Source organism: Callorhinus ursinus, unplaced genomic scaffold (genome assembly GCF_003265705.2).
Source record: "Callorhinus ursinus isolate GAN/ISIS: 27379988/994484 unplaced genomic scaffold, GSC_fseal_2.0 scaffold26, whole genome shotgun sequence".
Taxonomy (NCBI): Eukaryota; Metazoa; Chordata; class Mammalia; order Carnivora; family Otariidae; genus Callorhinus; species Callorhinus ursinus.
In genome coordinates, this window is record NW_027397088.1 from 18,155,249 (window position 1) to 18,171,256 (window position 16,008).

General features: G+C 43.2%; 1 protein-coding gene across 2 annotated transcripts in view; it reads left to right on the forward strand.

Moving 5' to 3' along the window:
* Window positions 1-918: 918 nt before the first annotated feature.
* The window catches only part of RNF144B (ring finger protein 144B), a 77,844-nt gene continuing 62,754 nt past the window's right edge, over window positions 919-16,008 (forward strand). Inside the window, exons 1-3 of one of the 2 annotated variants that reach the window (XM_073877624.1) lie at window positions 919-1,473; window positions 7,278-7,355; window positions 13,279-13,480. In XM_073877624.1, the coding sequence (XP_073733725.1) occupies window positions 13,316-13,480 (165 nt within the window). In that variant the 5' untranslated portion in view covers window positions 919-1,473; window positions 7,278-7,355; window positions 13,279-13,315. The remainder of the gene's footprint in view (window positions 1,474-7,277; window positions 7,356-13,278; window positions 13,481-16,008) is intronic. The other variant, XM_025891216.2, reaches the window with a different exon arrangement.

A 16,008-nucleotide genomic window follows, 5' to 3' on the forward strand; every position in this document is an offset into this window, starting at 1 on the left:
CTATTCCTTTGGGGCCCTCCCTCCTGTGCGTTGTTCTCTGACTTTCCTTGCCTGCCTGTCTCGCACCCCCGCAATGGACTGGTCCAGGCCTGGCCTACCATCAGCACAATGTGTTCTTCAAGCACTTGGCTTTGACCTGGAGGTTTTCTTGAACATGGGGGGCTGAGAAGCAGCAGACTTGTGTTGTCTGGAATGGTGCCCACTGCCCCCTACTTCACTGGCATGCTCAGATCCCCCCACGAAGGACGAGGGAGCCCCTTCCTTTCAGGAAGCACATTCCTGACTGACATGTGCAAAAGTAGAGTGAGGTTGCAGAGCAGGCACGGGAAGACTCCTGGTCAGAGCAGTGCCACTTCTAAATTGCAGTGATTCAACAGATTTGGGACTGTGATTGGGACCTGGGAAGGCGGGGGCAGCAGGTGGTGGGAGTGAGTTGGTTTTATCATCTGTTTTAAACATCACACACGTGAAGTGTCCAAGGTTTTGGAGTGAGGAAGGCACCTCATAGCATACCCTGCAGCCTCTGGATTATTGTGTGACCTTTTCTCGAACTGAATACAACCGGCTAGGTTACGGGGGTTCCCACATACATTTGTTGAGAAAGCACTTCAAGCAAAATCACTGTGTCATCAAGGTGTGCCTTTATTTAAGGAGGTGAACGAAGACGGTCCTGCTTTGATTTGCCCATGTTCTAATTTTGTCAGTAGACGCAAAAGGACAAATCAGGTACAAGGTGTTTCTGATGAGACGTGCCCGGGAAGTGTTTCTATAAAAACTGCTCTGCCAGGGTGGGAAAGCTGGTTGGGGAGGGGGGGGTTCCTCAGAAGTGGGAGAGAGAGGGAAAGGTGTCCTAGCGGGAGACGTGCAGACAAGCAACAAGCCTTGAAGGCCAAGAGGGGCAGCGTCCCGGTCTGGGCAGGATGAAGGGCACTCAGGGCCGCCGCGGGCCACCCTGCCCCGGATTTGGGCGGCAGCCGTCCCAGAAGGGCGAGAGGGAGCGGCGCTGAGCCGTGCGGCGAGCGCAGGAGGGCGGGCGAGCGGGCGCGCCGCTGCTCGGGGCGCGGACAGGGTTCAAAGACCATCACCTGCGGCGGGAGTGCGACCCACATGGGAAGTAGGAAGTGCCGCGCCTGAGCTTCCTGTCTAAGTAAACGCGCGGCTCCCGGCGCGGCCGCCGGCGAGCTGCGCCCCACGCTCCGCGGGGCTCGGGGCGGCGCGGCCGCTCGCCGGGGCAGCGGGCGGTTGTCGGGCCTCCTCCTCGGCCTCCTCCCCCTCCCCCTCCCCCTCTTCCCCCTGCCGCCCGCCCCCGGGGCTGGGCGGCCGAGTCCCGCCGCAGCCCTGCGGAGTGCCGAGCGGCCGGCTGCAGAGCGCAGAGGACCGGGCGAGAATGACACGAACCCGCCTCCCCGGGGCGCGCGGCGGAGGCTGCTGAGAAGCCCGGCGGTGCCCGGACCCACGGGGCCCTCCTGCCAGGTAGGTTCAGCGAGCCCTCGAAACGCCGCACGCAGGGCAAGGCAGGCTGGGTGCTGGACTAGGAAAAGGAAAAAAAGAAAAAAGAAAAAAAGAAAGAAAGAAAGAAAGAAAAAAAAGACTAGAGACTCTGATTCCCTGGTTCGGAGCTTTATTTCCTGCCTCCAGTGCTTAAACGGTACAGCGTGGAATTCATTCCGAATGCCTTAAACACCTGTTGGCTTTTAAAAATAGACGCCTCGGTCAAGGTAAAGAGAAACTAATTTCTAACAAAACAGTCTCTACAGAATGTACTGATTGGCAAATTCAAGAGGCGATCAGACCTCCCTGTGTCTTTCCTGAGGGGACACCAAAAGTTGGCGTAATCTCAGATGCTTACCTTCTGTTACTTTGGAAATGCACAGCACAATGTTGACATCCATAGATAGGCATAAGCTAGGATCTTGGCCATACATGATCGTATTTTGTCAGGTAATTACTGATAACACAGAGTGAAACTCTCATCCTACACTGCTGTTCTCAAGTTTAAGTTAAAATGAAACTGATTCAGTTTCAGCAGAGAAAAGGTATCTTGAGCTGACTTTTATCAGGGCACCTTTTTGCTTTTCTTATTAGTTTCGGGGATTCTGCTGTGAGTCTACTCCTGATGCATATACTTCTCACATTCAGATTTCTCAGAAATGAATTCTCCTGTCTGGGAAAATGTCCTCTTTCTTGCTGCCACTATTGTGTGGCACTTTATTTCTTGCTGCTGTACAGGTCTTATACCAAACATTAGCTGGGGGTCCCCATAGGACTGTCTGTGTTTCTGTAATGTGGCATTTCTGGATGTTTATTTGAACACTGCAAGGTCTGAATTATAGAACAATGTATCTAACATTTCTGAAGCAGCAGATTGGTGGTGGTAGTGGTGGTGGTGGTGGGGGGGGGGTCCTAGTCCCAGAAGCAAAATAGATGAACTTAGAGATGACTCAGTTCTTAGGGTGTGGATAGGAGGCCAAAGGAACCCAGCCAGTCTTCACTGAGTTGCTGGCCAATTAAAGTATCTGGCTGTTGCAGTTTTCATGGGATGAGCCTCCTGGTCCCTTTCGCATCCCACTGCTTTGTGGATCCCTCCTTCTCCAGGCTCTGTCCTCCCTTCCCTTATGCATAGAGCCTTAGTCCTGTTCATAAGTAGTGGCCCCTTAAGTATTTCTGAAACTCTCTTGAGGAAGAGGTGGAGGGGGCAAGAAAGGTCTATGTAGCAGACCCGTGGGCCACACTGAGATAATTGTGTTAAATCCAAGGCCACGTTGTCACACACCTCCTGTTTTTACCCTTGCACACCTGCGACTGGTCTTTTTTTCTTTGTGGTGGACACACACGTGGAAAAATAGGAAAGAGAAAAACCCTTCTGTTTCTAAAGTAGCCTCTGACTAATTGAAACTGTCTTGATGAGTAAACAGATACAAGGTAACTGGGTATAGAGAATGTAAGTATAAAAAAGATGTCAGAGTAGCAGAATCGGGCTGCTTGACTTTTTATTTAAAACAAATAAGAAAACAAACCTCCCCCCCCCAAAAAAAAACCCCAACGAATCACCCTGGATAACTTTCTCCCGCACTACTGTGCTGGAAGTGAGGTGTGAGTGTGGTCAAACACTGTCCATTTACCCAGAGTTTTACAAATATTTACAGCCATCTATGCCAAATATTTTTGCGCTGAGCCCCACAGAACATTCTCAGCATTCAAAAGCTCCATTCTCATGAATGGCTTCAGTTCATTGGCAATTTAAAGGCATCCAGACTTCCAAACTAGGTCAGTTTAAGACACGTCGTTTTGTGTGTGTGTGTGTGTGTGTGTGTGTGTGTGTTTAATAATTAGTTTTTGGGTCTCCCAGATTGTGAACCAGGTTTTCTGAGGCAAACTTGACAGCAGAGAGAAAAGTTATGCTCTGTCTGAAAAGAAAAAAAGCTTATTTCATCTATATAATAACCATTTAGCTTCCTGAAAACGATCTTTCTTTTCAACAATATGAGTCCTTTTAATCTGAGAAAGTATATTTAAATGTTTGTTTTTGAGAAGCAGTTTTAATATTTTAGGTATTTAGGAACATTTATTAGGACATCAGAGTCATTGCTCCGTGGTGTTTCTGCGAATTCTGGCTTCCGTGTTTCCCCTGGCCTTGACTTACAACATTACTTTCTCATTGAGTGAGGTTCTTCGTGTTTGAAATCACCAGTTTGAGGTAGAGGTCAGGAATCATGCTGAACCCAGATGTTGGTGGAGGAACAAAGTCCAAATAGTTTTGGGACTAAACTTGCTTTGTGCAACTGATTATTTTGGATATGGGGAAGGAGCCAAGATGCCACACAAATCATGCTTTCCACCTTGAGCTTTGGGGAGTAGGCATCTGCAGCCATAGCTCCTGAGTCCTGAGACTTTGTTTTCTAGGGATGCCCACCTGAATTTATAGAAGCTCCTTAGCTGTTGCAAATTATCAATATTTTTAGACTTTGATTTGCTGGAAGGGAATGCACATGAGAGTCAGGCCTTTAATATTCTCTCTTCTCCATGCGCTTGGAAAGAAATTGTCCACTGTGGGATCGAGTGACTACTGACTGTTTGCCAGGTGTGGGCTAGATGCTGAAGATGGAGAAAGATGGATAAGATACACCCTCTGTCCTGAAGGAATTGGTGTAAGCTTGGAAGTGACATTGCTCTGGAGTGGCAGTTTTGTGTTTGTTTGTTTTATTAAAGATTTTATTTATTGATTTGACATAGACTGCGAGAGAGGGAACACAAGCAGGGGGAGTGGGAGAGGGAAAAGCAGGCTTCCTGCGGAGCAGAGAGCCTGATGTGGGGCTCGATCCCAGGACCCTGGGATCATGACCTGAGCCGAAGGCAGACGCTTAACGACTAAGCCACCCAGGCGCCCTGGAGTGGCAGTTTTTAATTCGTGTTGTTTTACCTGAGTATGTTAGAGGCTTTTGATCTTGGCATTTTTCTTTTTTTTTTTGGATAATGTTTCCCATATGTCATCCAAGCATTAAGTAACTTGAAGGAGCATAACAGCACCAAAGTTAACTTAATTATTTAAATTTTAATTTGCTTGTTCACCTTTAGGTATATGTGGGAGATTTTGTACTAATGTTCTATTTTTATTAACTTTGGCATTTGCATTTGCTCGGTCGATGTGTACTTCTAAACCCAATGCCTCACACTGCAGTTTTAACAACACAGAAGACTAATATAATATATTAAAGAGAGAAGTGGCCAATGTTTTTGCAACACAGAATGAGAAACTTCTCGTATGTGATAAGACCTCCGTCCTTGAACTGAAAAACACAATGACTTCGGTGAAATATTCTCTTATTCACAGCTGGAGAGATTGCGGATCACATGACTTGTAGCATCTGTTAAAGAACATACTCTGAAAGCCATGTCTTACTGGTTTCCAGTTCCTCTGCAGTCATGAGTTTGAGTCCCAGGCCTTGAATCAACTGGTTCTTTGTCTTTGGGGGAAGATAGAACAAGACATCTCTCATTTGTCTCTTTGCTGGACTTATGGCTGAAGCTATAAACCCACAAATTGTCCTGTGTATTATTATATATAAAACTATCTGTTAACAACCTCCTCCACTAGTTTACTCTTTGTAAGCTGGGACTGGGTTTAACTACCTTTACATCCCTAGCATCTAACATGCAGAATTCAGTTCTTTGTGGGTTGACTCGGTTTCCTGCATTATTGATTTTTTAAGAAACTGATTTGGCAAAGGCGTACAAAAATACACATGCTGCCCCTTGTTTAGCGTGGGATGGAAGGGAGTCCTCTCCTAAACCGGTTTTAAATTTGTTTCTAATTAAAATTTCTGTATGAAACTTTTAACTTTCACAAGGCAGGGTAATATATACATGTGTTTTTATTCACTTGGAGAAAACATTTTGATTTAGCTATTTGTGCTTTAGCCACTATAGCTTCCTGGTAATGTGTTGACCCAAGAAATCAGCCCATCTCTTGCTCTATGGGGCTTTCTGAAATAACACTTCTCCTTGCTCTGTTAATTACATCATTGTCTGACCTGCCTTTAAGTGGCGTTCCTTCCTGCTTCTGAGCTTTGTTGTTATGCCAGGCAGGGGGAGGAAAATTATTCAGCAGGGCTGTATGAATAATTGTGGGAGGCAGGGGAACCATTGATTAAAAAACGGGGTGAGCAGGGCACAGTGGTGTCGAGGAGGGAGTTACCATGATGAATGTGAAATTACAATGCCAAAAATATCATTGAGCTCTTATTCTCATGTTCATTCCTACCTTCTTTGATAAGTTTTTATTGTTAGAAAAGCCGGGAATGGATTTTCTCCTCCTGGGCTTTTCCCTATAGTGGTAATGAGAACATGGAAAGAAGGCAAGAAAAAAGAAATGTATGTTTTAGAAGGATCGGCATTTTGCACATGTTAAAATTTGCCATCCCAGATGCCTGTACTCTGTAGGATTTAGAGAATTAGCTTTTCACAGTGTCATCCACTTCATTGGCCATTATGTCCACAAATCTTTCCACATATTTCTCCTATATATTTTGTAGGAAAAAATAGAAAAATTAGATCTTATCATTCTTACCATAAAAAAAAAATTGTAAGTGTCTGAGGTGGTGGATGTGTTAACTAACCTTATCGTGGTGATCATTTTGAAACATGTGTAGACAGATAGGAATATACCCACACATATGTATGATCATTACATTGTATCCCTTAAACTTATACAATGTTGTATTTCAATTATACCTCAATAAAGCGGGAAGAAAATTAGATCTTATTAATAGCTGTATCAGACTTTATACATAACCTAATTTCAAATAGCAAAGAGACTGTTTAGAAACAATACTTGCTAATATTTAAGAAGCTCCTCCTAGGAGATTATGCTAAGTGAAATAAGTCAAGCAGAGAAAGTCAATTATCATATGGTTTCACTTATTTGTGGAACATAAGGAATAACACGGAGAACATTAGGAGAAGGAAGGGAAAATGAAGGAGGGGAATCGGAGGGGGAGACGAACCATGAGAGACGATGGACTCTGAGAGACAAACTGAGGGTTTTAGAGGGGAGGGGGGTGTGGGGGTGGGTTAGCCCGGTGATGGGTATTAAGGAGGGCACGTACTGCATGGAGCACTGGCTGTTATACGAAAACAATGGATCGTGGATCACCACGTCAAAAACTAATGATTGTATTGTATGGTGACTAACCTAACATAATAAAATAAAATTCAAAACAAAACAAACAAACAAACAAAAAAAGCTCCTCCTAATGGAGTGTCTGTCCTTTTTACCTGTGTGATAGTTAATAGGGATATATTTGCACGTCAGTTCCATTTTTAGAAGATAGCAGTTTCCAGGTTACACATTTATAGTCTTATTTCCATCCTGGTAACTGTTGAGATAAAGATGTTAAAGCTAAGGAATTACAGACCGAAGTATTTTTTCATTTCCTGGTTTCCTCTGAATGAGGCCGAGAAGCAGGGGGGAAGAATACCGGGATCGCCTTTCCTAGCACATGAGGCACAATGGTAAACAGTCTTCTACAACAATACTGTGAACTCACAAGGCCAGAGTGAATATGTACTTCCATCACATTTAAGAATTAAGTATTTCTTAGATTTGTTTATACTAGAGAATACTGTCTAATCTATTTTTTGCAAATAATGATAAAGTGTCCTTTATGTGATGCCAGGCATCTACTCATTGGCCTTGAGCATTATTCTTGTAAAAAAATAATTAGATATAAAATATTTCTGTTTTTCTGATATTACTGGATTTGTACTGGTTCCTCTAGACCTTGAATGACCAGAGAGTGGGTCAAAGATGCAAGCAGAGAGGAGAACCACAGGACTGGCCACTATGGAGGTCTATCGTAAGTCCTTGCCTCACCAAACACTAATACCCACTGTTCTGGCTGCTGTACCAGCCAGCTGGTCTACCACCTTTCATTCCAGACTGTATTTAGGGTAGAAATGGCTATTGGCTGATAATGGCCAGCACTTCACTAGACTCAGTCAGTACTATTTGAGTCATTAATAGCTTCTGTTAAGGACATGAACTAGCAGCGAAATAAATAATTGTATTAGGCAGAAGTGCCAAGGTCAACATGATACTAATTTTCAGATTTTGTTGAGTAGGTTGCCTGACATGTCATTCTCGGTTGGTATTGGGAGAGCTTGCCTAAGAAGGCAGAGATGGAATCTCTGGATTGCTGTATCTTTCTACTCTGTTAAGAGTATTGGCTTCCTGAGAAAATCTCTCCATTATAAAGGCAACACTTCAGCCTTACCTTCCCCAGCACCTACCCTTCTTGAAAACCTTTCCCTTTGTTAGCCCTCCCTGAGTCATGCATTCATAGCTTTTATTCCAGCTACCTCACAGGAATGACTCAGTGTCCTACATGGGCAAGTAAACATTTTGAGAGTATTCATGCGTCTCTTCTGTTTTATCCCTTGTTCTTGAGTAAATCTTAGACTTTCATAGCATAGTTTAGAATTAAGACCTCAGCACAGATCAGCTGGATTTTTACATAAATATTCTGTTACATCGATAATATCCAGTTGATTCATTTTGTCCACTTTCTCCTTCTCTTAGTCTCCTTAATTGTGCTTTATCCATTTATCTAAATTTTACAGTTTTTGCTGAATGGTGTAAAAATTCCTGGACAACTAGATAAGTATCCTGGTGAAACATTATCCCTTCCAACTGCATTATCTTTTTGTGCAATGAAATAATTGCCGTGATTTTGGGTAGTGAAACAGACGTAAACTGCATTAGTTAAAAATACTTCAAATGTTGGCTCTCCAACCCTCTGCATTTTTGGAGCAGATTGCTTTTTCAGGCTGCCAGCGGAATATGAAAATTCCTTATACATCCTGTGCTTCCAGCATAGTTTGTGAAGTATTCCTTGGCAATTCTAACAAAAACACATGAGGGGAAAAGTGACTTTTCTCTTCTTTCCTATCAGATAGTAGTAGCTTCTCACATAATGAACACTTTATAGTACGGAGACAGGCTAGGTAGAACTGCTGGTTCCCCCTTTCTTGATAATTTGGTGCAAAATCAGATGTTTTAGAGGGGGGGCTTTCTTTGCTTGCATGCCCCAACCCATCTGCCCTGTTACATGGCTGCTTATATTTAAGCAAGTGATACTTATGGGTGAAGTCCGCTCTCACTGCCCCCCACCCCCAACCCTGCCCCAACTTTAAAAAGTTCAAACCTAAAGGCAGCTGTCCGTCCCCACCCCCAATATACCCCTTGTGTGCTCTGCCAAAATTCTTTTCTCATTGGGTTCTTGACACCCAATAAGAGGCTCGGTCACATTTGTAATAATTATAAATGCAGTTATAATTGTTACTGTTTTAAAACAAGGCAGGGGGTCGGTGTGGAACGTTTAAGTCCCTTTCTTATTTTAGGTAAAACATGAGGTATGAGGCAGAACAAGTTGGGCAAGCTAGTGGGAAGGAATTACCGGCTCTCTGGACGGGGAGTGGGTGTGGATTGTCCATGTACCTGTGAAGGTATAGTCCTGTGAAAGGTTCAGGAGCTGCAGGGGTGTGGTCACCTTCCTTTGGACACCCCCTCTAGGTTCATGCCATGTGCCCGTGGTTTGGATGGGCCGGTGAGTTTCTACTATTGGTGGTTCCATGCCAGAGATGGAGGAATCCCAATAAGACATAAATGGAAGACTGCTAGGACACCTGGGAGCCATTCACCAACATCTTGAGGGAGAGAACTTCAGGATTCTCCTGATGATTGCTTGGAGAGCTCTATATGTAATGAATCAATGGGAAAAGGATTTCCTTTTTTTTTTTTTTTTTTTTAAATATTTTATTTATTTATTTGTGTGTGTGTGTGTGTGTGTGTGTGAGAGAGAGAGAGAGAGAGAGAGAGAGAGAGCATGAGCAGGGGGAGCGGCCGGCAAAGGGAGAAGCAGACTCCCCGATCCCAGGACCCTGGACCTGAGCCGAAGGCAGATGCTTAACTGACTGAGCCACCCAGGTGTCCCCGGGGAAGAGATTTTTTTGTTTGATGCTCTTTTTTTCTTCATGAAGCACTCCCTATGTGCTGTTCATTTTTAAAACATTCATTATTGATTTTGCCCAGAGTGAGAAACCAAGAAGCTGGTTTCCAACTGTCCCTGGCAAAGCCGCCAGCTTCCATGGTGGTGCCTGGGAGGCTGCTAAGGGGGAGGTCCAGGGGACTTGGCGCAGTGCTCCCGCTACTGCTTCCGCCAACACTGGGCCACCTTATTTCCTTCCCATGGTGGCAGTTTACTTAAGACTGTGTTTTTGTAGAATTCCATTGCTTGACAAATGTTTGAATGCCATCACTTTAGGGAATTGCTGTTTATGGCGCCCAGAAAAATAAATCGCTTATTTTTGAAGAATCATTTTGGATTGCTCACATCTCAAGGAGATGAAATATGTGACCTCCTTCCTCTGTCTCAGTCACAAGCACCGCCTTGTTTGGAATGCTTGGAATTTTTGTCGCTGTGGTTTTAACAAGACAGGTCTCTGCTTTGGAAAAGGCTTTGGTCATAAAAATATTTTTATATATAACATATACTTTAAAAAGTTGTATATATATAGTAAACTACTTTATTGAGGTATGATTGACAGACAAGAAGCTGTACATATTTAATGTAGACAACTTGATGTGTGAGAAGTTAAATACATGCCTGGGGAACAGCATAATGCCTCTATTTAACAATGCTATATTGTATACTTAAACATTTGCTAAGAGGGTGGATCTTATGTGAAGTGTTCTTACCACAAATACACGCACACAAGTAATAATAAATAAAGGGGGCAGGAGGAAACTTTTGGAGGTGATAGATACTTTTATATTATAACTGATTCGTAACTCACAAAGTAAGGAGTGAACACTTAATGTGTATATGGCGAGAGACAAGATTATGTTTCAGATGGTCACAATGAACACAGATTCTAGTTCTGCCTTCAAAAGACTATTGCTAAGAGATAATCTAAGAAGTAGTCAATTATGTCTTCGTTTCTCAAGTGTTACATGTGTCTTTCTGAAAAATAAGATCGAGGCAACTGGCTGGCTCGGTAGAGCATGCAGCTCTTGGTCTTGGGATCATGAGTTCGAACTTCACACTGGGGGTAGAGATTACATTAAAAAATTAAAAATAATACAGGTTGAGACTGTAAAATAATTGACTTTGTTGAAGAATACCTAGATCTCCTGTTAGATTGGAACCGTAGGATCTACCTATTCATAACTGCTTCCTCCAAATGGCTCTTCATGTAATTGACATTTGTGGGGTTGGGTGGTTCAGCCTGTGTCATTCCTGTCTTCCCTCCTCAGGAAGCATTTGCTGGAGGCATTTCTTCTTCTTTCTTCTACCTTCTCCTTTCTTCGTCTTCTTCCTCCCTCCTCCCCCTCCTCCTCCTTCTAAAATTGTATTAAGTTTTAACATTTTAATTCCAGTGTAGTTAAAATACAGTGTCTTGGAGAAACAAACAGGGGATAGTTGTCTTTGCATAAACTGGGAAGAGGAGAGAGGCAAAAATCACTCATTTTTACTCCTTATTGACCCTAAAGAGAGAGATTTTTTTTTTAACTTCAAAACACTGAATTTGATAGGCATGTTGATTTGCTCTTGGATGAGAGCTCATTAATAGTTAACCAAATAAGAACACCATGTCTTGAACCTTATTGGGCCTTTCCCAAGAAATATTATGGAAGCCAATCATTGGTTAGCTTCCTATTCAAATTTATTTTTAATCCTAGAAGTCTACTACTACTCAGGGAGTAGGTGAAAAACTTTGAATATTTCAGGTTAGTAGAGTTAGTAACTATTGATTCTTTCTGGTATGACATTAAGATAGTGCAGTTAGATCTCATAGATATTTTTTCCTTCTATCCAATCCAATTTGTCTTGCCCTCCCTTGATTTTGTACTTTTGTACCTATACACTGAGACGTAAGCCACTGTGGGGCTATGTAACAAATGCCAAACATGTAATTTCTTTTGCCCAAAAATGGGGACAGAAAGAGTCTGGTTCTGGTAGGGGGAGAGGCTGTTTACAATGATTTCTGTGGCCAAATTTATTAGAATTGGCCACAGTCTTTTAAAATAGTAAGAACTTTAGGATTTTGCTTCTCTTTAATTAGAACGTGGAATTTTTTTTTTTTTTAAGATTTTATTTATTTATTTGACTGAGAGAGACACAGCGAGAGAGGGAACACAAGCAGGGGGAGCAGGAGAGGGAGAGGCAGGCTTCCCGCTGAGCAGGGAGCCCGGTGTGGGGCTCGATCCCAGGACCCTGGGATCATGACCTGAGCCGAAGGCAGCCGCTTAACGACTGAGCCACCCAGGCGCCCCTGGAATTTCTTGATATCCGAACTATAGATTATTTTCACAATTATTTTACCTCTTTTAAAGATCATCTGAATAAAAACAAGCAGAAAGGCTTCAGCTCTACTTTTTATTTTTCATCGTAGAAAAATCCTTTCTATAGTCATGCCATGTTTGGAGATAGATTTCACTCCCTACAGTTTCAGTGACCTTATGGTACTTGAAGTCATGGGCTTTTTGTCTCTTTTTCTCTTTTTTATCCCTCTCTCCTTACCCCTTCCTCCTTCTCTCTCTCCTTGTTCCATCCCTGCATGTAATACCTGCTTGTGAGGCAGCTATGACGTAATGGACCAGGCACTGGGCTTGGTCTCAGAAGATGGAGGTTTGAATTTTGCTCTGCTATATCCAAGCTCTGAGAACTTTGGCAGATTATTTAACTTCTTAGGACCTCAATTCATCTATAAAATGAAGGAAATGATCCTCATGGTTGCAAAAGTTGAAATGAAATGACGTATGTGAAGGAACACAATTAACACTAATGCCCTGTTGAAAAAAAATTTATTGGTATAAAATATACATGACGTAAAACCTACCCTTTCAATCATTTTAAGTGTGTAATTTGGTGGCATGAAGCACACTCACAGTCTTGTGCACCCATCGCACTATCCATTTGCAGAACTTTGTCATCTTTCCAACAGAAACTCTGTACCCGTGAAATGGTAACTAACTGTCTGTTTCCGCTGTCCCAGCCCCACGTTTCTACTTTATGAATTCGACTTGCTAGGTACCTCACATTGATGGAATCACACAATATTTGCCCTTTTGGGTCTGGCTTCTTTCACTTACCATAACGTCTTCAAGATTCATCCATACTGTAGCGTGTGTCAGAGTCTCATTCCCTTTTAAGGCTGAATACTATTCCATTGGATGTTTATATCACATTTTGTTTATCCATTCATCTCTTGATGGGCATTTGGGTAGTTTCCACCTCTTGGCTGTTGTGAACAATGGTGCTAGGATCCTGGGTGTGCAAGTATCTGTTTGCATCCTGGTTTCAGTTCTCTTGGGTGTACACCAAGAAGTAGAATTGTTGGATCATATGGTAATTCCTTGTTTAATTTTTTTGAGTGATGTCCTATTTTCAAGTGTCTTTTTTTTTTTTTTTTTTTTTTTAATCTGTTGGATTGTAGCGATGCAACTCCTAAATGGTGTGTTTGTTCCCTGTGGTCTTTTCATTCCTGTAATTTACACGAGAGGAGGCAGGGTGGTGAGGCTGTAAATGTCAGGACGCCAGAAGCTCCTTGCCAAGGTGCCAAGCTCTGGAGCCCACAGTGCTGAGAAAGGCCTTTGCTGTGTGCCTAGACAGCGTGGAAGGTGAAGGTTTGCCCTGGTGGGGCCCAAATGTGTTGAATGAATATAATATTCAGCTGTCTGAATGACTGTAATATTTTCTGCTTTGGACCTTCCTGTAGGGATTGAGGAGGCCTGAAGAATGCCAGGGACAGGCTGATGGGCTCAGGTGGCAGGTTCCAGTATCTCACCATGAGCACCGAAAATCCGACGGCGGGAGACTTGGCTCCAGCTCCCCTTGTCACTTGCAAGCTCTGCCTGTGTGAACAGTCCCTGGACAAGATGACCACACTCCAGGAATGCCGCTGCCTCTTCTGCACAGCTGTGAGTTTTCCTTGATGCTTTCATCGTGAGCGTGAGAAAATACAGACGGGGGTTGGGGGGAGCACTGTGAGAGGACGGGACCAGCTTCCGTTTGCGACAACAGCCTTCTGTTTTAGAGAGCGCTTCCACCTTTGGATCTGTCTCCAGGTAGTATCTAGAGTGGTAAATCTGGTATTTACTGGTTTTGAGGCAAAGGATAATGTATGTGTGAAATTTAATTATTGGTTAAATAAGCAGAATCTGTTCTTCAAGGACTAGGCAAGGAACAAAATAGAAATATTTCTAACAGGTCTTAGTGAACTGCCATCTGTAAGACGTTCGTCAGGTATTTTGAACGATGGAGAAAGCAGGTAGCAATTTATTGAATTTTCTTGCATAGACTTGCTCATCTTCTACAAAGCACATGAGATCTAACTCTTTGACTTTGTCATATCTTCTTTTTTTTTTTTCTTTCTATTTTCCCAGTATGCCGGATGGTACTTATTTGTCATAAACAAGAGAAGCCAGTAGATCTCCAGGGAATGGGCTTGTCTCTTTTATTCTGACACTTGATATCAATGTCTGTGACCCCGATCATACGGATCCCTGAAGGTTGATTTGTTAACGTGTGAAGATAGGAAACAGGCTGATAGATTCAAAGTGGCTGCTAGAAGCATGAACCCAGGCGGTTTTACTCAAATTTTCATTTATTCAAACATCTTTTGAGCTCCTACCATGTACCAGGGACTCTGCTGGATGTTGGGAGTATAGTGGTGAATGAGATGCTTCCCACAGGGAAGATGGACACATTGAAGGAGCCATTCGAGTTTAGTGAAATCAGGGGAAGCTCCATGTACCAAAGGAACGTCTCACCCATGTGGGGGTGGGAGGGACATCCTGGCGGCAGTGATCTCTGAGCCGAGGCTTTAAATAAGAGTTGCAAATGGCTGCTCATGGACCGTGTTTGGATCCCCAGTTGGGGTATTTCATGAGAAAATGAAAAAGTGGTAAGATATAGCTACTCTGGGCCTATATTGATAGGCCCAGAAGTGGGCCTTAAATGATCTTAAAATTTATTTATTTATGATTTCTTTTTATTTATTTTAAAGAGAGAAAGCGAACAAGCACGCAGGTGGGGAGAGGGTCAGAGGGAGAGAACCCCAAGCAGATTCCACGCCCAGCACAGAGCCCGACACAGGGCTCAATGCCGCGACCCGTGACAGCATGCCCTGAGCTGAAACCAAGAGTCGGATGCTCAACCGACTGAGCCACCCAGGTGTCCCTCCTCTGTTTATGTTACCTGCCTCTCTCCTGTTTGTATTTGCATCAACTACACTTTTAAACTGAACATGGATTAAGACTCATGCAGGATGCATGGTGGGATCTTGGCATGGCAGAGGCCTGATGCCTGAGTTACAATATTTACCATTTATCTTTGCTTTGGTGGGCCTTATATGGGCAGACTGTTAATATTTATTATACAAAAAGTATAATAATCACCAGACAAAGGCGGGTTTAATGCCCTGACTTGAGAAGGAAATTGAATTGTTCAGTTACGGTGACCAGTGCTTATATCAAGGGGAGCAAGGAGAAAGGAATCGTTAAGGAAGTAGAATCATTTATCAAGAGCTATGTTTACCAAGCATACTTTAAAAAAAACCAAACAGATAACAAGTTAAGGTGAAATAAATTTTGTTCCATCTCTTTCTGCTTAGTTAATTTAATCAACACGACATGTTCTCAAGCTTGTGTATATCAATTAAAAAATTTTTTTTGGATTAAGGATTAGGGTAGGGAAAAGCCTTGGGAATATTTTTAGGTGAAAGGAAAGTGACTAAAATCCTTCCCTCAGGTCTCCAATTCTGAGATCCAAAGATGACAGTGAGTAGTATTGTTTATCCATTTGATCATTCGGTCCCCACTGAGCCGTACCATGTCCCAGGAACTGTTCCAGGCACTGGGATTTAGGAGTTTAAGAAACAAAACCCAGCAGAGATCCTTCTCTTAGGAGGTTGCATTCGATCAAAGGCAGTTGCATAATAAACAATAAACATAATAAATGGGCGAGTTATACAGGATTGGGTAATAGGGCTTTGGGAAGAAGCAGAGCAGAGCGAGGGAGGGGGAGCTCAGGTCGGACTTATTGCATTTCTCGTCGGGTGTCGGGACGAGGCCTTGCTGACATCTGTGCTGGTTCCTCCTCTTCTCGGCAGCCTGTGTTGCTTAAGGAAGTGACCTTGTCACCCAGGGGTGGCTTCAGTTTCCTTTGGTTTTGCTTTGCTGCCGAGGGCCGTGCCTCTGGAGGGATTATTTCTCTGACTTTCTCACCTATGTTTTGGACCCTTGCCTAATCCTTGAAACAAATGAGTCAGAAGCAACGCTTGGTTAAAGGCAGGATGGAAATTTTTTTCTTGGGATGACTGATGTTGAAAAAGCAGGATCTGGAATTGAGTTTTTGCAACGAGACTAAGCAGTTCAAGATTCCAGTTTGTGCCCCAGCGTCTCTCTCTCTCTCTCTCTCTCTCTCTCTCTCTCTCTCTCTCTCTCTC